Source organism: Xenopus tropicalis, chromosome 2 (assembly GCF_000004195.4).
Source record: "Xenopus tropicalis strain Nigerian chromosome 2, UCB_Xtro_10.0, whole genome shotgun sequence".
Classification (NCBI taxonomy): Eukaryota; Metazoa; Chordata; class Amphibia; order Anura; family Pipidae; genus Xenopus; species Xenopus tropicalis.
Window position 1 is genome coordinate 58,940,860 of NC_030678.2, and position 25,452 is coordinate 58,966,311.

General features: G+C 38.4%; 1 protein-coding gene across 2 annotated transcripts in view; it reads right to left on the reverse strand.

Annotated features, from left to right (window-relative positions):
• Positions 1-25,452, reverse strand: part of shroom2 (shroom family member 2) — a 120,533-nt gene that overhangs the window by 20,003 nt on the left and 75,078 nt on the right. The window contains 3 exon segments of one of the 2 annotated variants that reach the window (NM_001078710.1): positions 16,845-16,948; positions 20,278-22,786; positions 24,750-24,875. In NM_001078710.1, coding sequence (NP_001072178.1) covers positions 16,845-16,948; positions 20,278-22,786; positions 24,750-24,875 — 2,739 coding nt within the window. 2 annotated transcript variants of the gene reach the window in all.

Below are 25,452 nucleotides of genomic sequence, written 5' to 3' on the forward strand. Positions count from 1 at the left end.
TCCAAAGCATTCCGGATAACAGGTCCCATACCTGTATATTATATATATATATAAAATACAACATTTTTAGACAGGGTTTAGCCCTCCTTAAATAACAAATGGCAGATCCCCAGAACTGCAAACTGCTAAAAATCTGTTTGGCTGGACTCTTTGAAAAGGCAATCCATAAAGCTTCAATGCCTAAATAATTTAAAGAAAAAAAAAAGTTGTGCAAAATATTAAGGCATTAGTTAACCTCTTGGGTGCTGAAAACAGCTTAGAAAGGAACCAACATCTATGGGTCTTTTTCCGCTGATGACACTAAATTGTGCAAAACTAAGTTCCATGCAGGATGCTGCCGCTATGCAGAGCGATTGGACGAAATTGGAAAACTGGGCAGAAAAATGGAAAATGAGATTCAATGTTGATGTAAAATACAAAGTTATTAACTCTTGAACAAATATTATAAATGTGAGTTATACATTAAATGGTAGTGTGGTGGGGGATCCTTAATTGAGAAGGATCTGGGGGTTTTTGTAGATAACAAGTTAAGGGCAGAAATGTGCAACTAAACCAGTAAAGACGATGAAAGATTTAAACTATGAGCTTAGACTTTCAAGTTTGGGGTTGTTTTCTCTGGAAAAAAGGTGCTTGCGAGGGGACATGATTACTCTGTACAAGTACATTGGAGGATACTCTAGACAGATAGGGGGGTGATCTTTTATCCCCAATCAATGCACAAGGGGTAACACCTTAAGATCAGAGAAACAGAACTTTAATTTAAAGCAACGTAGGTGTTTTTTTACGGAGAGGGCAGTGAGGTTGTGGAATGCCTTCCGAGCGATGTCTGTTAATGCCTTTATAAGGGGCTTAGATGTTTTTTTGAACAAGCATAATATCCAAGGCTTTTGTGATTCAAAAATTTACAATTAGATATTGGTATATATAGTTCATATATGTGAGTATAGATAGCCTGTTATGAGTATGTGTACATGTGCACTGGGGATTTTTCGGGAGGGGTTGAACTTGAAGGACTTTGGTGTTTTTTCAACCCAACTTAACTATGTAACTATGAAATGTAGCCATGCAGGTAAGGGCTAAAATACTTTTACTTTCATTTTGCAGGGATTGTGTGATCATGTATCACATATGACACTCAAATCAATACCAAGAGGACTCTTCAGATCTGTCTCAGAGAGCATTTGTGCTGATCCCTACAGTACAGGCAGTTGCACCATGCATGGAAAGACCATTGATTGAGAAGAAAGTCAGCAGAAATGTAATCAGACAGGGGCAGCCTAACAGCAGATCAGCCACTCAGTACAGCATCAGTGGCAAAATTAGAATCCGTTCAAATGCCAAGGTCAGTTCTGGAAGCATTCTGGTAAGTTCAATAAACACAGGCTGAAGACTGATCGGAGGAAGAGGAAGATTAAGTAGAAGACTCAGATACTTGAAGATCTATAGCAGGCCATGAGTCACATAAGAACTATACAGGCCCCTCAACAAGCAGAACCTGTGCTAAATGGGAAACAGTGAGAAACCAGACTGGGTCAGAGCTTCTTACAAGTTATACATTAAAGTAGAAGTAAGGCAGCCAGTACCAAACAAATGTCAATAAGTGCTATAAAAAGCTAATGTCTAAACAACAGCTCTCCCAGTGGATGGGCCTCAGCATATGACAGAGGCAAAGCAGCACGCATTTACAGAGAAGGTGAGGAAAGACACCACAGATACCAGCACTTTGCATGTTATATCTAGTATTCAGTTATTACTGGAAAGAAATAGCTAAAATGTCAATACACAATTATTTTAACATTGTTACTTTACATACTAAAGCAAATAAAGTGCTGTCTTGTATAAAAAAGTGCATTGACTCAAGGGATGAGAACATAATTTTGCCCTGGTAAGGCCTCACCTTGAGTATGCAGTGCAGTTTTGGGCTCCAGTCCTTAAGAAGGATATTAATGAGCTGGAGAAAGTGCAGAGATGTGCAACTAAACTGGTTAAGGGGATGGAAGATTTAAACTATGAGGTTAGACTGTCGAGGTTGGGGTTGTTTTCTCTGGAAAAGAGGCGCTTGCGAGAGGACATGATTACTCTGTACAAGTACATTAGAGGGGATTATAGGCAGAAGGGGGATGTTCTTTTTTCCCATAAAAACAATCAACGCACCAGAGGTCACCCCTATAGATTAGAGGAACTGAGCTTCCATTTGAAGCAGCGTAGGTGGTTTTTCACGGTGAGGTTGTGGAATGCCCTTCCTAGAGATGTGGTAATGGCAGATTCTGTTAATGCCTTTAAGAGGGGCCTAGATGAGTTCTTGAACAATCAAAATATCCAAGGCTATTGTGATACTAATATCTACAGTTAGTACTAGTGGTTGTATTTATAGTTTATGCATGTGAGTGTATAGATTGGTAGGTGTGGGTTAGGTGTGCTGGGTTTACTTGGATGGGTTGAACTTGACGGACACTGGTCTTTTTTCAACCCTATGTAACTATGTAACTATAACTATGTAACTATTATTATCCTTTAATTATACAGCACAGACACAGGTCTCTTTTAGGGCACTGGCACACGGGGAGATTAGGGCCCACTCGCAGAGCGAGTCCCTGTCCCTCTCAGGTCCCTATAACATAAGCACACTATGCATCCATTATGTCCATAGGAAACAAATTAATTTGACTGCTTTACGCTGATGAACACTTTCTCGTGGAAAAGCCAGAGTGGAATTCTGGTTAAGTGAATGTTCCACAAAGTCAGAAAAATAATTAAAAATGTAATAATGTTTGACCTGTTTGGGAAGATTCCAAGAATATGTATTTGTAACTTTGTTATGAGCTAATATGGGTCCTGGCTACCTACTGAACCTCAAAAGGGTGAACTCGTACCAAAACAGTCTAGAAACCAATGGAATAGATAATTGTTCAAAGTGAAGTCGCAAAGTGTTTTTTATGCTCCATCCATTATCTGCACATAAGTGAATGCATATAATGTATAAATGATGCTATTCAAGTCTTTATTCAGTAAAAATAAAGCAAATACTGCAGTGGTTTTTTTTTTGCTTTTCGCCATGTATATGCAGGTTTAATAAAAAACTGGAAAAAAAAAATTCAGCATTTTCAGTTTTTCCACAACTGGACCTAGAGAGCCAAATGCCTCTATGCTGCCTCATTTTCCGAAATTATGAAGTTTTAATAATTTCATATAATTTTCTAATAATTGTCTATACTTTAGGCATTAGTCCAAGTATGCATGCCAAAAACAATACAGTTACGTGTAAAACTAAAGCAAACAAATGTCAGTATAAAGTGGTCTGACCAGTTCACTAGCTGTTACTGAACTAAAAACTACAGGCTGGCTAAGTATGCTGGGAGGCACGGGGCCACATAATCTTGATTTATTTTAACATTCTATTTGTATTCCTTCTTCTTGTTCATATTTCCCATGATTACATTTTTACTGATGTCTGCATTGCTTCCTTTAGCTATGTACATATAAATACTACCTTTTTGCTGTACAAAAGAAGATCAATCGAAGGCTTTTAAAAAGATGAAAGAGGGAAATAAAGGCATATAATCGACTGATCACAAATCTAAGTCTTGGGTTGCAGCAGGGAACACGTTGCTTAGCAACTAACAAATCTGTAGTTTTAGAAATGATGAGCATTAAAAAGTTAGCTCTAGTTAGTCAGTGCTGCTAGGCAAATATATAAATAAGAAATGTACTAAATGTATCTAGTGCTTCTGTAGTGTTTATGACTGAGGGCAGCGAACAGTTTACTACATGTGAAAGCAAATCTAGGTATCTATCATCTCCCAGAAAGCTAACATGTCCAAATGGCTACCACTACCCATTCTTCCCAACACTGGCATTCTTATATACTACAATATATGGACACCCTAAACCCCTTTTTTTCTTCACATAAGAGAACATAATTCCTTTAAAATGCACTTACATATCTTTCCTCAGTTTGCTTCTTGAGAGCTGCCTCTGTAGCCTTGTGAGCTGGGCTGGGCAAGTTGGGTTTATGTTTAAACAAGATTACTTGTAACAAAAGGCACAGAAAGAATTACAACATTCTTCTTCTTGGCACTATAAAAATGAGTGCAAGTCAAGCCCTTGGCACAAAGTATCACATGCAGTTTAGTCACTGATTTAAAGGTACATTTAGAATGAGCTTACCAGAATTGAGCAGAATTAGAGCCAGGAGACAGAGTGCTGGTAATGCACACATAATGGACAGAAGCAGCAGTAGCACAAGCATCTCATTCCATTCATAAGAACAAGGACTACATGAACTACATGTCTTTCACAACAGCTGCTTTTTGCCTGTTGCCTCCTGACTGACAGCCCATGCAGGCACTGTACACTTTAACCTTAATGACAGAAGGCTTTGCTTGAACAGAATGCTATGTCATTAGCCTGCCGGAGCTTCAAAGAGCTACTAGTATTAACCCAAACTCTCAGCTACTGGGTCTTTTTTTCAATCTTCTTTAACCTAAGACTTGTTTTTGTAGAAAGTAGAGAGGGAGGGAGAGAGAGAGAGAGAGAACACATTAACTTCAGTAAAGACAGAAGTTTTGGATTCACACTCCAAACATTACACCCACCATTTATTGTGGTTTTTGGATTTATATAATGGCTTATTTTCAACACATTTGTTTGTACTTGTGGAATTATGAACCCTGTAATCAACATGTACTAATTTGTTTATAGATTTTGGTTTATCCATTTGGGGTGGGTGTTTTTAACTGAGCTTTTATAAACCGAAGGGGATTATGGTCACTACTTAGGGGCTGATTTACTAACCCACGAATCCGACCCGAATTGGAAAAGTTCCGACTTGAAAACGAACATTTTGCGACTTTTTCGTATGTTTTGCGATTTTTTCGGATTCTTTACGAATTTTTCGTTACCAATACGATTTTTGCGTAAAAACGCGAGTTTTTCGTATCCATTACGAAAGTTGCGTAAAAAGTTGCGCATTTTTCGTAGCGTTAAAACTTAAAAGGTGCAAAGTTTCGCGTAAGTTTTAACGCTACGAAAAAAGCGCAACTTTTTGCGCAAGTTTTAACGCTACGAAAAATCGCCAGATTTTACGCAACTTTCGTAATGGCTACGAAAAACTCGCGTTTTTACGCAAAAATCGTATTGGTAACGAAAAATTCGTTAAGAATCCGAAAAAATCGCAAAATACCGATCATTACGAAAAAAACGCAATCGGACTCATTTCGACCCGTTCGTGGGTAAGTAAATCAGCCCCTTAGTTGCTGGAGCCTTGAAACATTGCATGTAATCTGTACTTGCCAAGTAAAGGTAACCTTTTATCAGAATAGATGTAAACCGTTTTATATAGATTGTAAGCTCTACGGGACAGGGACCTCCATCCTCTTGTGTCTTTGACTCTTAACTTATTGCAACTGTATCTTGTATTTATTTATTTGTATTCTTTATCATTATCTTAATAACCCCCTGTTTGTATTAATGTATTCTACTGTACAGCGCTGCGTACATAAGTAGTGCTTTATAAATAAATACATACATAAATATTTTTTTTGTTATTTTATATGCTATCTTCATGGTTTTGAACTAAAGGTGGCCATACACGCACTGATAATATCGTACGAAACCTTGTTTCGTACGATATTCGGTGCGTGTATAGTATGTCAGCGAGTCGACCGATATCGCAAGAGGCTGCTGATATCGGCCGACTCGCCGATCGGACCAGTTTGAAAATTTTGATCGGGCGCCTGACCAAAATCTCCCTTCAGCGCTGAATCGACAGAAGGAGGTAGAAATCCTATTGTTTCTACCTCCTTACCTGCTGATTCAGCCCTGAATGGTGTGTGGTGGATCTGACGATGTTTCGTGCAACTGATGGTCGCACGAAACATCGTCAGATCGCCACGTGTATGGCCAGCTTAAGTCTACCACTAATTGGATAGCAGTGGGTTAAATGATTCTGCTGTGTCAGTACAGGTGACATTAGTGCAAGCACAGTAACTCCTGGCTCATTTATTATAACATAGCAGGTAAACTGGCCTGCTCCAAACTTGCTCTCAGCTTATGCAGGAAGTGGGAAACAGGAACAGGATAATGAACCAATGACAAATGGCAAAAGAGTAGGAATGCCCTTAACCAAAATGTCCACACAAGCACATCTACTAATACACTGGTACAGTACTCTACTCCACTTCGGACATAAACATATATTGTATTATACATGTATTGTCCCCATACAAAGACAGGCCATTAAGATATCAACTCAGTCACGACTGCACACTTGTCAACTAAAATCTGCTTGTTTGTGGCCACCTTTACACAGAACAAATCCTTGTTAATTGTTAACAATTTTATTTTTTAATATTTAAAGCAAATATCTCTACCTCTAGTCACACAAAAGTGAAATTCTACACCTGATTCCTATATTTTAAACTTAAAGCATGCTTATCTCTATAAACATACATAAATCCTTTGGGTGATGGCACATGGGACGTTTGGTTGCCTGCGATAAATCTTTGCTACCACCTGCGACAATACGTCCCTTATTTCCTCCTTTATATCTTTCCCACCAGCTAAGATGTGCCATGGTCCTTTAACTTAATATCGTAGGACTATCTGAAGTTCATTCTAGATCCAGCCCAGTAGCTATGCCAAGTCCACTCCACTCAATTCATGTAAATGCTTTTCCTTGTGGCTTTCAGAATTCTGCATCGACCTGTCTAAATCAGGAAAATTGGGAGGTATTTGTCCTCGCACACATTCAAATTATTTATTTTATTATTAAGATATTAAACCCTCATTGTAACAAAATGAACAACACACACAGACTCCTGTTATCCACAGACATGTATTACAGCTGATCCACTCAGAAATTCTCTGAAAAGCCAATCATCTGAAAAGGCTCTTGGCTAAGAATTTGTCAGTCTTCACTTGTAATCTCCTTTCAGTTTAATAGCTGTTAAAATTTAGTGGTTCAGAAAGAAGTGATAACCAAAAGGGACACCTGCACTGTTGCTGTGAACTTGTCCAATTCTGTGTGCTGACATTTAAGTGGATTGAAACGACACATTACTGTCACATTATATAAAATCCAGTAAAATATCTCTTTTCTACCAAATTTCCTTAATTTGCAGCCTTTCCTCAATCACACAGACAGCTGTAGGAGAAACAATGAAAGAAGCTAAGAGTAAATTTACTTGGGGTCTGGGTTTTAAAATATGGCTAGTATATAGGATGAATGATATTTAGTAGCATTTCATACCAATCATGCTTAATCTCCTCCTAAAGATGAAAAGCCTCATCTATTTAGTATTAAGGTTTCCACTAACTGAAGGGACAGCATACACCTGCACTAAAAATGAACACAATAAATAGGACTTGTGTTAAAATTACGTTCTGCATATTGTTTAAAGTTAAAGAAAAATCACATTTTCCTAATTTTCCCCACTATAAAGCACTAATTTGAAAGTTGTGCTATTTTCACTTACCCTCTTCCTATATAAACAGAATGACTAGTAAAGGAGGTAGAGCTCCCTATCTCCAGTAGACTGATAATTAATTTTATCAGCCCCTTGGAAGTTCCTGTGGGATCAGGAATTGTCAGGAAGTGCTAAAGTGAAAGTGGCTTCACATTCTTGTTTATTGCCAAAAATAAGAGAAACCATAGAGGATGTTCAGTACATGCCCTAATTCTTGAGATCATTTTAAATAGGGGTGCATACTGTCCCTTTAAACATCTATCTTTAATGGGAGGTGCAGTTGTTTTCCCTTTTGAATCATGGTGTTAGAAAGGTAATATAACTATAAATGCTGGGTGTGAGGAGGTGTGTAAAAATATCCACACACACAGAATCATTAAGTGATCCTGTATTATTACCCCTCTGATTACACAGCATAATAATTATTACATTAGTTGAAAAACAGACTAAGCATTAAAACAAGGAAACAAGGACACTGCTCACTACTATAACATCCTGGTAAAAATCCAACTACAAAATATTACAGAAGGCAGAAAAATGTAACAGAAGGCTTAGATGTAAATGAGTAAGATATAAGACTGCATGAGCAGTGTCTATGTAATGCCATATAGTAGTAATGCAGTAATGCCTAGTGTTCTAACCCTTTCTGCTCTCCCTGGTGGAACCTCAGGCTGGTCTACAAACTACCCTAATCTTCTACCCTTTTACTAAAGTTATCACAGGAGCTAGTTTTCTAAATAGCCAGTCCTATCTACCATTTGGTTTCTTCCCTCTATCATCTGAACCTTGGGATCCCCTCACTTTTATGGACTAACAAACCCATCTAAGACCCTTAGACTATAGGTAACTCTCAGCTTCCCCAATTTATTCCTAAAACTGTTCAATCTTACAATGGCATCTGTCAGCAAGGAGATGACAGATATCTACTGCATTATGTCCGTATAGTTTTGTTATGGCAAAGAGACATGGGGGAATTAGCTGCCCACAGTTAAATCCTCTCTTGTGCAGGAAACTTCAGGTGACTTCCTGCCAGCAATTCACTTTATAGTGGGAAGGCATTTCGGGGAGATTAGACTCCACAGAAGGCGAGATTTAACCATGGCTAACTAATCTTCCCATGTGCCATTGCTCTAAAGCAGGGGTCCCTAACTTTTAAATATAAAAAAAGTTGGGGAGCAAGCATGGAAAAAGAACCCAAGGGTTGACCAGTAAGGGCTGTGATTGGTTATTTTGTAGATCAATGTCGACTGGCAGTGTACAGGCTCTGTTTGGCTGTACACATGATCTTTACGCCTCCAAGTCAGAAATTTAAAAATAAGCACCTACGTTGAGACCACTGGAAGCAACATCCAAGGGGTTGCTGAGCAAAATGTTGCTCATGAGCCACTGGTTGGGGATCACTACTCTAAAGGATGAGTTTAAACACCAACTCCTCTACATTTGTATGAGCCCATTTATATTCATTTTCAAGACAATGACACACAGGTTTTCCCAATATACTTTGATATATAAAAATCAAAGTGCCAAAAAAATTCCATAGACCACTACCTACTACACTGGGAGATGCTGTAAGATACACAACCTACAATAATCGCTTAAAAATACAACATTTCGTCTAGTCTCATGACTCATCCCTATATTGGAGATAATCACCTGGGTATTGATTCTAATATCACTCTATGCTGAAGCTTTGGACCTTCTCAACTTTCAAGCAATGGTTGCTTTTTGCAGATACAATACCTGAACATATTGTCTAGAACTGGATTAGGCAATGTTCGCCTACAGGGCCCTCTTTCCCTGGTATCCACTCAAAATCTGACTAATCTGTTTGCTTTTATATATTGAACAGGCACGTGAAAAGCTAACATTCTCCAATAAGAGTTTTAAAGGAGAAAGAAAGCTTAAGTCACTTGGGGATGTCAAAATGTTAGGCACCCCCAAGTGACTTAAATCGCTTACCTTGTACTCCGGGCTAGAGCCCCTGTTAAGAGAAAACTGCACCAGCCCAGGGTAGCAGTGAGCACTTCCTTCTTCTGCGTTGGCGTGCTGCGACTTTGACAACAAAGCTGGCTTTTCACTCTAATGCGCATGCCCTGGCCCAGGGACTTTGCTGCGGAAGAAGGAAGCGCTCGCTACAGGTACCACGGGCTGGTGCTGTTTTCTCCTAACAGGGGCACCAGCCCAGGGTACAAGGTAAGCGGTTTAAGTTACTTGGGGGTGCCTAACATTTTGGCACCCCCAAGTGACTTAGCCTTTCCTTCTCCTTTAAGCCATACCACTGTTTATCCCTGGAAAGCATCATCCTAACAGATAGTTAAGGTGGGCATACATGGGCTGATTCTAAAGAACCAATATCGGCAGCTTATCTGTCCGTGTACAGGCATGAACGATGGGCCTGCCAAATCAACATATGACCTGAAATTGGGCAGGTTGGATTTTTCTGTTGGATTGGGAACCCCACTGGCTCGTTAAAGCGGACCCCGAACCGGCACCACTACTCGCCATTCTAATTTGATTGTTTGGCCCCAAGGCGAATAAGCGGATCTTACCACCTTTAGTCTATCCCCTATGGTTCTGTAGTGTATCCCTACATAATAAGGATGCAGGGTATATTACATCCCCACATATAGTATGTTACATCTTTAAAAGATAAACAAAGTTGAACAAAGAGTAATAGGATGATTTTAAGTATGATTTTACCTTTTCAACAAGAAGAGAAATGAAAGGGAAAACAGATTTACTGGGAAAGTAAAACCATAACGATTATACTTTGTACTTTTAACTGGGTAGCCACATTTTTAAGAAACGTTCTAGGAATGGACACAGTCAGCATTATTTACATTTGTTCTATATTAAACATGTCCCTAACCAAGCAAAAACCAACAATGAGTCACTACACTTAAAAGGATGTTCAGGTCTAGGCATTTATTATGCTCACAAATAATGTCATACAACCAGATGTTGTTTTGTCTCGGACCTGAAACATTAAGAAGAACATTTTAGTGTTATAACTCATCTCCTGGGTAAGTGACTATTTAGGCTTATAAGTATTTCAGAAGTGTTTTGATTTCATTTTTCTGCTTGAAAGTGAAGTCTCTTTGTAACAAATATAAACCACAAACACCTCTGTCACTGTAGCCATTTTTTTAGCACTAGAGCAGTCTATTTCAGTTCTTCATGACTGGAATTATAAGGAGACAATCAATTGATCAATGGCAGCAAGCAAAACCACCACACGGCTGTGGTCCTTGGGGGCCATTTACTAACGGTCAGATTTTTTTTTCTGATTCAGATTTTTGAGTGTTAAAAGTTGAAGTCTGTGCGGGGGAAAAGTCACAGAAATGCACTGAATCCTCTACTGAATCCTCTAAAGTTTCAAAGCGAAGAAAGATCCTCCAGGTAAGGGAAGGAACATCTGCCATTGACTTCTACATGATACTGGTAAGTTTTAGCTGTCGGATTCGGAATTTTAGCCATTTTGTTGCAGAAGATAAAGATAATTCGACGATTAGTAAATGGCCCCAAGTCTAGTAAAAAATAATTTAAACATTAAATAAACCCAATATGGCTGTTTTGCCACAAATAAGTATTCATTATAGCTTGGTCGGGACAGAGCACAAGGTTCTCTTTTTTATTACATAGAAAAAGAAAATCAATTTAAATAAATGTAATTATTTAATTAAAATGAAGCCTATGAGACATAAACTTTCCATAATTCGGAGCTACCTGGATAATGGGTTTTCGATAATAGATCCCTTATCTAATTGTGCTCTATGGTAAGTGGGCATGCTCTTGCATATGCAAATAATCAGGTTCAATGATCACAAGTGAGTGCTACATAATGGAACAATATTACTCTAATAAAGTGCTGTCCAACTGGCAGCTGACAGTGCCATATCTGGCCCACACCCCTCCCCCCATCTGCCTGGCTGCTGTGACTGCTTACCTTTGTGTAAGATTTAAATGGTATCAGTACTGAGATTCATTGGCCCCTGCATTGTTTACACTTGTAAGCCCCCTGCACAAGGTTTCGTACAATATTATCTGTGCGTGTATGGCCGGCTTTAAGGTATAGAGATCCAAATTATGGAATGACCCCTTACATGGAAAAACCCCAGGGCCTGAGCATTCTGGGGTTTCCCTATACCTGCATCTACAATATTCTGTTATATACTGAGCCAATCAAAAAAGATAATCCCTCACCAATACAAATGATAAGAAATCAACATCTTCTCCCTGTTATCTGGAAAACCCCAGGTCTTAAGCATTCCAGGGTTTTCCTTTTGTTATACACTGAGCTAAACTAAAAGTATAATCCCTCACTAATATAACTGATAACTAAGGAATAAACCACCCAGTATTCCAGTCTATTGTAAATGACCCTATACAGTGTTATTCTACATAGCCAATCTGATATTTCTTACATATACTTGTGTTTTTTCTCCTTTTTCAGCTTGTATGGCTGCCCCTGTAGCTACACAGCACCTTGACTATATGAATTATAGTAGTACTTTTGAAGCAAAAAACACCAGTGTAGGGCAACAGTACATTCAATTCTAATAACTTTTTCATTTTGTTGGTGTTACTGCTCCTTTAATCAATAATTTTAGGCTTTGGAAGAAAGGAGTGTGAGCACTTAATCTAGACCCAAAGCAAAGTTTTGTTTAGCCCTGGTTAAGCATGGGGATTAATAAACATATCTGCATCTGATCACATATCCATACATTAACAATGTACACTGGTAACAATATTTTAATGTAGCCTTTATGATTCAGGACCTGATGACTGTATAGTTGTTCTCTGATCATGTTATATATCACAAATACACAAATAATACATTCTACCCGTGGATATGTATTCTACACATTTCTTGTTCTGCAGCATAAGACAACAGTGTCTGAACTGATGTCTCAACCTCCCAAATGCTTATTAAATTAATTCAAGGTGGTCCAACTGGAGGCTCAAGGACAAAATATAGGTCTTAAAGGAGAAGGAAAGGTAAAAACTAAGTAAGCTTTGTCAGAAAGGTCTATGTAAATAAGCCATAAGCACTCACAAAAACGCTGCACTGACTTCTCTGTAAAAAGATTAGTTGTTTTCCTCTGCCAGAGACACGCAGCTTTCAGCTCTCTCCTCTCTGCTGCTCTCCCCTCCCTCAAGAATGCTAAGAACTCACTCCCCCCCTTAGGAACGTGGATCTGAACCAATCAACAGGAAGCGGACTCATAGTCTTACACACTGAGCATGTTCACTTGGTCTGGGTGTCTGTGCAGGAGTGAGGCATTATGGGAACTTTCTTTACACAGCTCAGTGTTTTTTCTTCCTGTTTGGCTTCTGATCATCTGAACAGGTGAAATATGGGGAGACTTAAGGGCACTATTGAGACAACTAAAGGTATGCCTGCAGCTTGAGATTAATTCTTTATTAGCCTTTCCTTCTCCTTTAAAGGAATATTTAAGCTGTCAGTCTGTTCAAGGCAAGGAATATGTTGTATGGCATCATCATATTATATAATCCATCACGTTATATAATTCATCTTAAAATATTTACCCCACAATAAGTAAAATGTTTAAACAGCAACGATTTAGTTTACACCTCAGCAATCTCTCTGTTTAACAGATATTTGCGCCACTGGGAAAAATAAATGACCCTATGGTGTGTGTTAAAAACAGATATGTATCATGAAGGAAAGTAGCCCTTAAATAATTCTAGGAAACTCTACCACCTGTCAATCAATGCAAAATATGAAGGAGATGATTTAAGACCCAACAACGCTGAGCACTTGTCAAAACCCTTGAGATTTTGGGTTGAACTCTGATTTCCTGAATGGCATATATGTGCATTGTGGAGCAAAAGAGCAAATATTTGCTTGAGAACTTTAGCTCTTGTAGGGCCTATTCTGCCTGGGTTTTTGAAACTGATCTATTTTATTAAGAAACCAAGTTTTGTGGCTGAAATCCCATACTTATGACACAATGGATCAGTAACGCAAAATAACTCTTCAGATATGTTTTTTGATGCCATTATATATAACTAGAATATTAATAATAAACAAAGTATTTTAGAACTCATTTTGTTGAGGTCTTAGACCATTACACAAAGCAAATCGCATGCACCAAATTTGCTATCAGCCAGGAGACCAGGGTTTGGACTTTTTTACTATTATTATACAATGTTCCACTGATTTCCCTTGATGTAGTAACCTGAACCTTACCAGCACCAAAACCAAATTTACTTTCACTCTGTGTTAGATGCAATGAAATTGCCTAGAGTCAGCTTAGTTAACTTAATGGGATACTGTCTCTTTTGTATGACTTTGGCAGCTTGACACAATAGTTACTGTGTAGCATAAGAGAGAGATTAAGGGTGAAGAGACACAGAGCTACTAGTAGCAGCTACTTGTCATTGCTACTTAATGCCAGAAAATACTCTGGCCTAGACAATACTGAGAATTGCCTCTGCTAAAACAAACATGTAGAGGCAATTATCAGTAAATGATCAGCATTGTCTATTTCTGTAGCCAAAACAAGTAGCTGCTTCTAGTAGCTCCGTGTGTCTTCACCCTAAGGGTAAGAACCCACAGAGAGGTGGAGTCGTCCGCAATATATTTCTGCTATCGCAGGCCACGAACTGCTCCGAAAAGGAATTCCACTGGCAACAATAGGAGTTGCCAGTGGAAAGCCCTCCGCATCGCTTCGTAATCCAAAGTTGCTAGAAGTTTCCTTCTGCAGGCAACCTTGCCCAACTTCAGACTCTGTCAAGTCAACTGCTCTGTGGGGTTCTTACCCTAAAATATCTTCTTAACAAATCTCCCTCTCCTAGTCCTAGATGCTTTCTTGGGCAACAGTGCACTTATAGCCCTCTACAATTTGGGGTGGCACCAAACATTTCTCACTTTGTGACCCGAATGCTACTGGTACATCTTATTTTTACTTTTTTTTCTGTTTACCAACCCAAAGTGAAGTTTATATGAACCCCGATAAGGAATACCCTTTTCAAAAGCTTTTCAGGTCAGATGTATGTAGATAACATAGATGTTGTCTAATTCCAGGCAGGGTATCGTTCTGTGGCTACTAGAAAATAAAAATCTGTGTTGCTTAAAAAGAGCATTGACTTAAGGGATTAAAACATAATTTTGCTTCTTTATAGGTCTCTGGTAAGGCCTAACATTGAGTATGCAGTACAGTTTTGGGCTCTAGTCCTTAAAATGATACGGACATGAAAAAACTACTTTTTAAATTATCATTCTACATACAAAGTTACCTAAAGGTCATGTTGATCATTTTTTGCTGATATGACTGCTTTTATAAGCAATTGCTACTTTAAGTTCCTAAACCTGATTGTTTTAGCAACCTGACTGTCCCTTCTCAGCCTGTCAGTTATAGCTTCTAATGCTAACGGATTAGTGCTGCACAAATAAGGCAGCCCCCTCATAGAGGAACATGGGGGATCAGACAGGGAATGTAAAAGCATCAGGAAATACTTTTATGGCAACATTATAAAGCTCATGCAAAGACAATGTTATGACAGATGTAAAAAAAGATTTCAATTGTGGTGTCAGTATCTCTTTAAGGATTAAGCTGGAGAGAGGACAGAGATGTGCAAACAGACTGGTAAAAGGGATAAAAGGTTTCAACAATGAGGGTAGGCTGTCAAATTTGGGGTTGTTTTCTTTAGAAAAAAAAAAAAGACGCTTGCAAAGGGCACATCATTACTCTTGAGAGGGCATTATAGACAAATAGTAGGGGATGTTTTTTCCCCAGTAAGAACGATTAATGCACCAGAGGCCACCCTTTTAGATTAGAGGGACAGAATCATTTGAAGCAGCGTAGGTGGTTGCTTACAGTGAAGGCAGAGATGTTGTGGAATGCCCTTCCGAGTAATGGCAGATTCTATTAATGTCTTTAAGAGGAGCTTGAATGATTTCTTGAACAAGCATAATATCAAAGGTTACTGTGATAATAAAATCTACAATTACTATAGATATTGGTGTATATATAATTTATAAATGTGAGTGTATTGGTCGGTAGTAGTGATGGGCGAAATGTTTCGGCAGGCATGTATTTGCGGCAAATTTCCGCATTTCACCATTGGCGGATTGTTTCGTAAAATGGATGAAAAAATTTGCCCCGGAAAAATTTGCTGCACATCCAAAAGAATAGCCGTGGGCCAAAATTTTTTTTGACGCGCAACATTTTCGCCGAAGCAAAACGGGACATTCGCTCATCACTAGTAGGTAGTACGTACATATGTGCACTGGGGTTCATTTGTAGGGGTTGAACTTGATGTACTTTGTTCTTTTTTTCAACCTAACTTAGCTGTATATCTATGTATCCTTTTATATATTTAAATATTTGCTTTAAGTAATAAAAATGCTGTTTTGCAGTGTTTTTGGTTTTGTCCCTTTTATATTCTTCTTGCAATTTAATGAAAGAAAAATATCTGTCCTTTGCCAGAGCAGCACATTGTTGCAGAACACTGCATTCCACAAATTGTTTTCACAATTAATATCATGCTTTCTGCATTTCGTGAATGAACTAAGTATGAGATTGCCCCAGCTAAATTCTCTTGTAGGTGGACTGTACAATGCAGTCACCAAATATGCAGCTCTCACAGAAATGTATGCCTCCTACCCAGGCAGTTACACAGTTCAACTGTACTTACAAAAAAAAAAAAAAAAAAGGGTTGATATAATAAATGTTGATAATGTATACTGGGCACATAACATACATAGCTCCTGTGTGAGATAAACAATGAACTGCCTTATACTGGCAAATAAAATCAAAAGCATTAAAACACATTTTCCTCAGTCTAATACAATACATGGAACAATGACTTTGACATATCCATTTTAATACCAAATAACATAAAAGCAGTTTTTCATATAATTCTCTGGATAAACCCCAATTAGGTTATGTAGGTTGTGTGGAAACTTTTTAAAAATGATTTTTTGCAATATTGTCTTTTGTCTGTATACCCTAGTATATTCAAAGTCTTATCGTAGCAAAATGCAGTAAAAGTTACAGCGGTTTACTTGTAAATTATTTTAGGGTTTACATGCAGTGCTATATTTATTAAAATATCTAAAATGTTCTGGGAAAAAAGCATAAGCTACTGCAAATAAACACACCAGTACTTATGGAGACTACCTGCTCTTATAAGCTACAGCAAATCTCTCTCTCTCTATTCATGTTTGTATTTTTAATAAAACAAAAGGTTACTGCATGCCAGATACTGACACAACAGACAATGTAATCCCCACAGCTGGGAAGTTACATGCATTCTGCCATTGAGCACTAGAACCTAGTAAGCATATCAGTACCAATTATTTGCAGCAGTGATATTAACCTTGGCAACAAGGACAGGAATATACCTTACCTTGTGGGAGAATCCCCTGTGCTACTGCGGCAGTGTGTCGAGTTAGAATTCTCGGTGTCTCTCCTCACGCTCTCTGACTGCTGCTTTGACTCAACGGCTGCTGCCTGTAGAAATGATTTCAAAGCACAGTAAGACAGGCAGTCATCAAATTTCAGAACGGAGAAAATCCTGTTATTATGGAACCTTTTATTTGTGGGTTTGGTCTGCCTGAGTCTATATGAAGCCAATAGAGAGCTGTCTTATCATGCTGGCTTGGCTCAGAGCGTAGCAGCCTGACCACATGACTCTCAGTGCTTTACCAGATTTGCTGTGCTGTTGCTATTCTTCATTGTGCTCTTACTGGGAAAAAAAATAAACAGCACAAGATATTGAGCCAAGAAAACTTCACACACGTTCAGCTGCTTGCATGTTAAACGGGTTTTCAGCACTGCAACCAAGCAGGTATCCTAGCACAACACGTGTGAACAAATATAAATAGATATGAACATCCACAGGGAATTGTTATTTTTCCTGTACCTATAGAACAGTGTTTGCAAAATTGTGATTTTGGTAAGCTTTTAGAGAGTGACATTTCTTTGCTTTTGGAATATGCAGAAAAAAAGTGCATAAACACTTAATATAATACATATAATCTGAACTGATTATAAATAGATAAACATTTTTTTTTTTTAACCCAGAAATACAGATTCTCACAGTGAGAGATTCACAGGGACCATACCCCTACCCCCTTAACCTGAGTCAATTAACTCCTCCCTCACTGTGTTCCATGATGAAATGAGATAAAATGATGGATTCTGGGGCTTGAGGACCCTATGCTTTCCAGAAAACTGTGCACAGGCCGCCAATGTCTGCACCAGTTTATATACCTCTCTGTAATGCTGGCCATACATGTACCGATAATATCGTATATGAAATTTTTCGGACCTTGTGTGGGCTCCGAATTATTGTCTTTTGGTACCATGCCGATCGGCTGTTTAGTAGATTGGCAAGGTTAGAAAATTTTGGTCGGCTAATGGAAAAATCCGTGCATGTATTGTGTATAAACGTGAAAATGTATGGCCACCTTATGTGGGGACTTCACCTCCTGCCAATCCCAATTGCCTCCACTCATGCTTTTACCATACAGTGTAATGTATGGTCTCTCCCACCCATGGCCTCTCTGGACAGGGTGTTATATAGAGAGGTTATAACTGGTAAGTATAAGTTGCCCGTAAGAAAAAGAAGATTTTGTAGCATTACAATAACAGTATTTAAAGGAACCATTCTATAACTGCAGAGATGCATCAAAGCTATGCTCTTTTCTTGCTCAGCTTCCCGACTCCTACAAGCTCTTTTCACAAAACTGTCTGCGATGTTTCTGCCTACTGCAATACGTGCAAACATGCAGTAAGTGTTATAAAATTGTATATAGTAATATAGCATAGATTTTAAGCAAAGTGTTGCCTGTATATGTACAGCGGCTTTATCTGATCACAGTGACACAAAGAAGAAAATTACTTTAAGAATGTAAATGAAAAATATGCCTTTGTAGTATTAAATTATAAGTAATTAAAGCATTGCATGGCAACGGTTTAGTAGGCAATCCCCACAAAGCCATGTAAAAAGCCTAGGCAAGAGCAGGATCATAAAAAGATTCAAATCTACATTAACTACAGTCATATGAGCCATTGAGTGAAAAGACAAAGGGCTTAGGTCCTGATACAGCAAAAATGTAGTTTGGCTAATTCAGGACAAAAAAGGATTAAATAAAAGGCACAAGCTGTAACAATGAAATCTAGTTAACTGGCTGGAAAAAAGGTCAAAGTTGGCATAATAGAGTGGTATTTTAATAAACTGATATAAATGAATGGGCATTTGTAAATAAAAAGTTAATTTCCTTGATGCTCAAGATATAAAGTACATTTTGACCGCTCAAGCTTTCTAAAATAGGGCACCTGCTTTCCAGATTATACTAGATCTTTAAAAATCCTCACCTGACAGTGCCAGTATCTGTCACTGACAGACCCATTTCCTTTCAACCTAATGGGAATAGGCTCACAGAGCGAGTGGATTAAAGTAAGGATTCAATCCGGAGAACTGAGTAAATTATCCAATCATCTGTTTTCTGTATACAGCACAATATGTTTTGAATCCAACTGATCCTTCATCAGGTACATAGGACTAAGCACCTGACGAAGGATCAGTTGAATCCTAAACATGTAGTGCAACATACAATAAACAGATGACTGGATAATGTACTCGGTTCTATGGAATGAATCCTTACTTTAACCTGTGAAGTCTGGAGGATTGTATGGTACCTCAACCACGTTGCAGAACCTTTTAACGTTTTTCAAACAGTGGGAAGAAATCACCTAAGTTGTATTAATATCAGAGAGCTAGTGTTTTGATTGCCCCGAAAAATATTATTCATCCCCATATCATGTTTCTAGGGCTGATTTTGTTATTTTGTTTTTAAACCACTAATTTTAGGCAATGCCACATAAAACCATAAAGGAGCATGGGGTACAGTTTTTTAAAGCAGCCTGCTACTAAATTGCAGACTAAATTCCATTGTTTTCCACTGGCACTTAACACTTGATCATTCAGGACCCTGTACACTAAGATCATGTGGCAGACGAACGTGAAAGCCTCTTACAAGAATAAATTATAGGTCTGGCTCTCTAGGCTTAAATGTGGAAAGCTTACGTGAAGAGTATTCATATTTAAACAAAACAAATTCTGAATACAGATATAAGCGCCTGAGAGATACAGCTATGCAATGAATAACTGAATAAACAGCAAGATTATATTGAAATTATGGTGTAATACAAAAAATATATGGTGTCCTTGAGCCAAAAAAACTGGAGGGCCACATCCAGCCAGCAGGCCAATATTTCCTCTTCTAATAGTAGCAGCAGCTATGGCCTTAATACATTCTGAATTAATCACAAAAAGTTAATTGAGGACTCAGCGTCCCCTGCCTGTAAATTTATAATTTAAACATTGTTTGTTTTTAAAGGTATTTTTGGAGGAGCTGTTTCTTCTGCTACTTCATTTACCAAAAAATAATTACAGTACAATACATATAATAAATATAATCTGCTATAATCTTCTCATCCTTATGTAAGAACACATTCATTATACAAAATAATATACAGGTAATGCTCTCAACCTTTCCCTACTTATTGCTACCTTTCATTGTGCCACAGGCAACACTACTTCAAAGCTCTTACAGAAAATGTGGGGTGTTGAATAATGATTCTCTCTCTGCAACCATACACTGCACCTCCATAGGTCCTGAAGTTGTACACATTATGCATTCTTATAACCTGATGCACATTAGTTCCCAACAAGAATTACCAAAGCTAGTTTATCAGCGTAATACTGCAGTTCACTTGGGCCCCAACAAACTGTTTATTAATAAAGAACCATAATTGATATAACTCTTGCTTACCTGTGCATAAAAATCTGTGGTAGGAGAAGACTTGGACCGCTCATGAATATACTGAGCTTTAGGATTCTGCTCAAGATCAGCATCAAGGATGTTGTCAGCCGAATGACATCTGCCAGAATTTTTTCTCTCCAGCTGTGTTTTCTGTTCTTTCCAAGATGCCTCATATTCTGCAAAAGTCCCTAATCTTTGACGACGTTCTGTTGTAACTTTATCAGGGAAGCCGTTTTCATCAGCAGGATTTTGTCCAGACACTGCCAAAGCCCTTTTGCTCTCTTGCCCCTCAGAACTCTTGGCATAATCCCTGTTAATGGCTATTTCAGAAGTTTCTTCTGACTGGCTAGAAGAAACAACTTTTGGTGGAACCTTTGGTTGTGCACATTTGCTGGTCTCTTCAAAGAATTTCCATCTGTCTGCAAAAGATCCCACAGTTCTTTTAGTAGAATTTTCAGTACGGAAATTGTATTGGTCTTCAACACCAACTTCATTAATTTTCTCAGGCTCTGAGTAGGACATCAGCTTCTGCTGAGTTGTGAACCTCTTTCTTGCTCCAATACGAGATACATTTTGTGAGCTGTTAACAGCTGTGTTTTTTTTAGGTTGAACAGGATCTAAAGATAGGCCTGAAAAGCTTGAGATCTGCATATTTCGATCTTGAAACAGTGAAAGATGATCAGAAATACCTGTATCAAGGTCTCTTCTTTTAAAGGAAGTAGCTCTTAAAACACGGGCCTGGGCTTCTTGCAGATGACTTCTGTAGGTGCTTGAAAAAGAACCTTCAGAAGTTGGGCTCATGCTTTCCAGTGAGTCTTGTTTCCAGTTGTCAGAGGTCTCTGTTTCGTTTGACTCGGTCAAGGCAGCTGTACTTTTGCTCTTTTGCAGACGAGCTCGCCTCTGCTGAATTTCATTTCTCAGAGTCGTTGCAAACCGATCACTTCTACGAGACTGTTTGCCCGCATCTGGAAAAGACAGTTTTTCATTTCCAGTATCTGGGAAACTTTCAGATCGATTTCTTCCTTCTTGAGCTAAAGAATGCAACATTGGTGTTACTAGAGGTGTTATCTTATTTTCTTCCTTTCTCCAAGAATAATCTTGACTTGATCTATATGAACCTTTTTCAGAATGGTCCAGCTGGCTAAATCTGTCGTTACATTTTTCTTCTGAATATCCAGTGGTTTTATTGATTATTTGTTCATTATTACCTAAATAATTATCCTTTTTCTCAGATATTTTTAGGTAGTTCTTTTCACAGTTTATTTGTGAAGGTTCAAAACTTTCCTGAGGTAGACTGTAAGCTGGTATTTCAATGCTAATGACAGTATTTTCAGGTTGGACAGATTTTCTTCCAGAGTTCACCTCTGGTGCATAGTTTTCCTCCTCCTTGAACTGATGGTGTGTTGTATTTCCCTGAGGATGTTTTATACTCACAACGTGAAAATGGTTCTGCCCATTGTTTTCTACATTTTGTTTCCCACTACTAAAACCTGCAGAAGTAGCAGGTGCTCTAAATTGATGAGGATGGTAAACATAAGTCAAATCAGATGGCACCTGATTTACACTAGATTCATATTTCATTGGCTGTTGTTGGGATTTATGCTGTGCTGATGTTCTTGTGCTCTGAAAAAGAGTGCTTTCATCACTGTATTGCCGCTGGTGATGATAGTTGTAAGCAGGTTGTGCAAACCTGACATCATTGGTAGATAATGAAGCCTGTATTCTACTGACATTGGGCAAATTACTTGGATATTTGTCCTTATAGGGGGACAACCCTTGATCTGCATTTAAGCCAGCATGGTAAGAGGAATTGCTGGTTCTTCTTGTATCAGCTACAGTCCTGTCATGTGCTCTTATAGGTCTTTGTTGTTCAGATATTTCTAAGCTCCAGTCAGGTTTTGCTTGAGACCTATTTGCAACATTAAAGTGCTGAGTGCTTGAAGCATCCAAGTGCATAAGGTTGGTAGGCTTCTCATGGATTTTAGTGACTGCATAACTATCACTGCGCTGTGGTGGTGGTGGAGGGGGAGGTGAGGCTGTCTTTTTTTTATCAGGAATATTCCATACAGGACCAAAGTTTGATCGCCCAGAATATCTAGGTTCAGTGTTATCTTCTGTCCTCTGTATTTTGCTTGTCTCATTAATAGAAGTAGACTGTAATACCTGTCTATCTGCAGAACGTCTGACTTCATTCATAGATGGACTTGTCTTGCCATAACCTAGCTTTGTGTTGTCCCACTCATTGTTCTTATATAGAATATTTTCTGTTGATGCAGAAGCAGTTTTAGATAAGGTATGATCTGGAGTGCTGAAACTTGCAGAAAAAGAACCATATGCTGAGTCTCTCTTATTCTGGCTTCCTACATAATCTATACTGTTATTTGATTTAGCAGATGAAAGTCTTCCAAACTGATATGTTTGGTCAATACTGTCCATACTCCCCATGGAGCTAAAATGTCCAGAATTTCTTTGCAAGCTTGTTTGGTCCCAAGGATTTGAGAGATCATGAGATGAAGAGCTGCAAACAAAAAAACACATATACTTAATACAGACTTAAGATGGTAACATGGCAAAATTACAGAAAACAATATATATGGTGGCAGGTAAAATGATGTATCAACTGTGTAACATGAAAGTATGCTAATTGTATTTTCTTTATCTGAATTTAAGTTCACTTATGGACTTACTGTATCTTTGTATGGAATGTCACTGATGCAAAAGGTTACTTCTAAGCACTCCTTACATCCCATAGGTTTACCAAAAAGTACATGTCCAGCCAAACCTGAGGCACCAACCTGGAGCTTTTTATTTGCTCTGGATGTGTCTTGGTCATGTCATATTCACATCTATGCACATTTCCCTCCAATAATGCTCCTTAGCCTTTCTATGAGATATCTCGGTGCATTTTAATGCATTTCAATAATGGGGAAATGCGTTAGTTTTGGTGCGTGTGACTAGGCTGTTACGGCATATGACAAGGGGTTAAAATCTGGGTAATCCCTGAAGGATCTATTTGGCATGTTGACCCATGACCACATAATTCCTGCAAAATATACTTACATTTGGTCTACAAATTGAAGCCGCCTGAAAAGTGAGCACATTTGAGCATGATGCTTAGAACTTAAAGGAGAAGGAAAGGTATTTTGGCATTTTACTGTCAATAGATTAGCCACATTAGTGCAAGCTAGAATGTTATATTTATTCTGCAGAAAGCTTTACCATACCTGAGTAAACAGGCCTAGAAACTCCCTCCATTTGTTTAAGATAGCAGCTGCCATTTTAGCTTGGTCTCAGTAGCTTCCTGCTGCAGCTCTAGCCATCGGTAGCTCAGATCACACATTCTGATGGGAGGGGGAGTGAATTCTTACGGGACAGGGAGCAAAAAAAGGGAGGGGGAGATAGGAGAGAGCTGCAAAGACTCTTGCCCCAAATGTGAAGGAGCCCTAAAGGAGAGGAAGTCTAATACAGGTATAGGGTCCCTTATCCAGAGACCCGTTATCCAGAAAGTTCCGAATTACGGAAAGGCCATTCATTATAAGCAAATGATTCTAATTTTTAAAAATTACAATACAGCATACATTTTTTCCTTTTTCTCTGTAATAATAAAACAGTACCTTGTATTTGATCCTAACTAAGATATAATTAATCCTTATTGGAGGCAAAACAAGCCTTTTGGGTTTATTCAATATATAAACGATTTTTAGCAGGCTTAAGTTATGAAGATGCAAATTACGGAAAGATCCCTTATCCAGAAAACTCCAGGTCCCAAGCATTCTGGATAACAGGTCCCATACCTGTACTGAAGAACATGTTTACATAAAAGAAGACAAGAAATCCTGTGTTTCTTTTGATACAGGTGCAGCGTTTCTGTGAGTTCCTATGGCTGTATTTACATAGACCTTTCTGATAAAGCTTACTTAGGTTTTTGCCTTTACTTCTCCTTTAATGGGCATTGCTGCAGTAGTTTAGAGATTCCACACCAGGCATAAAAAGAGCAAAGTACATACACACCACCACCACTAAATGTGCAGTGAAACAGCTTTGTAAATGTGACCGCTCAAGTACGAACCATTAGGGCTCTGGCACACAGGGAGATTAGTCGCCCGCGACAAAACTCCCTGTTCGTGGGCAACTAATCTCCCCGAGTTGCCATCCCACCGGCGACAATATAAGTCGCCGGTGGGATGGCACACACGGCGGCGCGATTTCCCAAAATCGCGCCGCCGCGTGTGCCATCCCACCGGCGACTTACATTGTCGCCGGTGGGATGGCAACTGGCGGCAACTCGGGGAGATTAGTTGCCCACGAACAGGGAGTTTTGTGGTGGGCGACTAATCTCCCAGTGTGCCAGAGCCCTTATATTTTCTTGTGATTGTATACAATTAACAAAATAATGATTGTGAACTATAGTATAAGAAGAATAATTTTAGCAGATTATTTTGATTGTTAACATTAACACTTTTCTTTACAACCATTTTTACCTGGAGCGATATCGGGCATTCCAAAATGGGCTGGCATTTGACATCTGCGGAGTTACTGTATCCATAGCACTTTCAATCAACTTATTTGAGTGCCAGGAATGAGGCCTGTATGAGATGTCATTTCTCCTATACACAAACAAAAACCAATTTCATTTTAGAGAGCGTGTTGAATTGTTATGCAAAGTAAAAAAAATCTAAATATTAGAATAATGGAACAAACATGATCATACTCATTTCCAAATTCTCTGTTATAACAGTATCTCAGTTGCACACATGATAGCAAGCAAAGGATAGGGTATATAAAAATTTACTACTGGGTACACTAAAGAAGTTGTATATTTCAGACAAAATCAAACAAAATGTGTTCCAAATGATGTCCTTTTTTCCATTGACCAGTTTAAAAGAATTAACTTGCCAGTTTGGTGGCCCAGTGCTTAATATCCAAATATCCAGCTAGAACCCTTCCCACAAAGACTAAAATGGGTTCTTTTAAATTATAATTTTGTGATACATTTTGTCGCTCTATAACAACATTTGCAAAAAAAAAAAATGGGATTAAAAACCAGAGGTTTCCAAAGGGTAATCCATAAAATTCAAAAAACTTCGTAAGACATGAAGGAGCATTTATCTACTTTATAAATGATATATACAATATCGTAAAGGTTCAATAATTCCACGTTGTTATGAAGCAAATAAAAAAGCT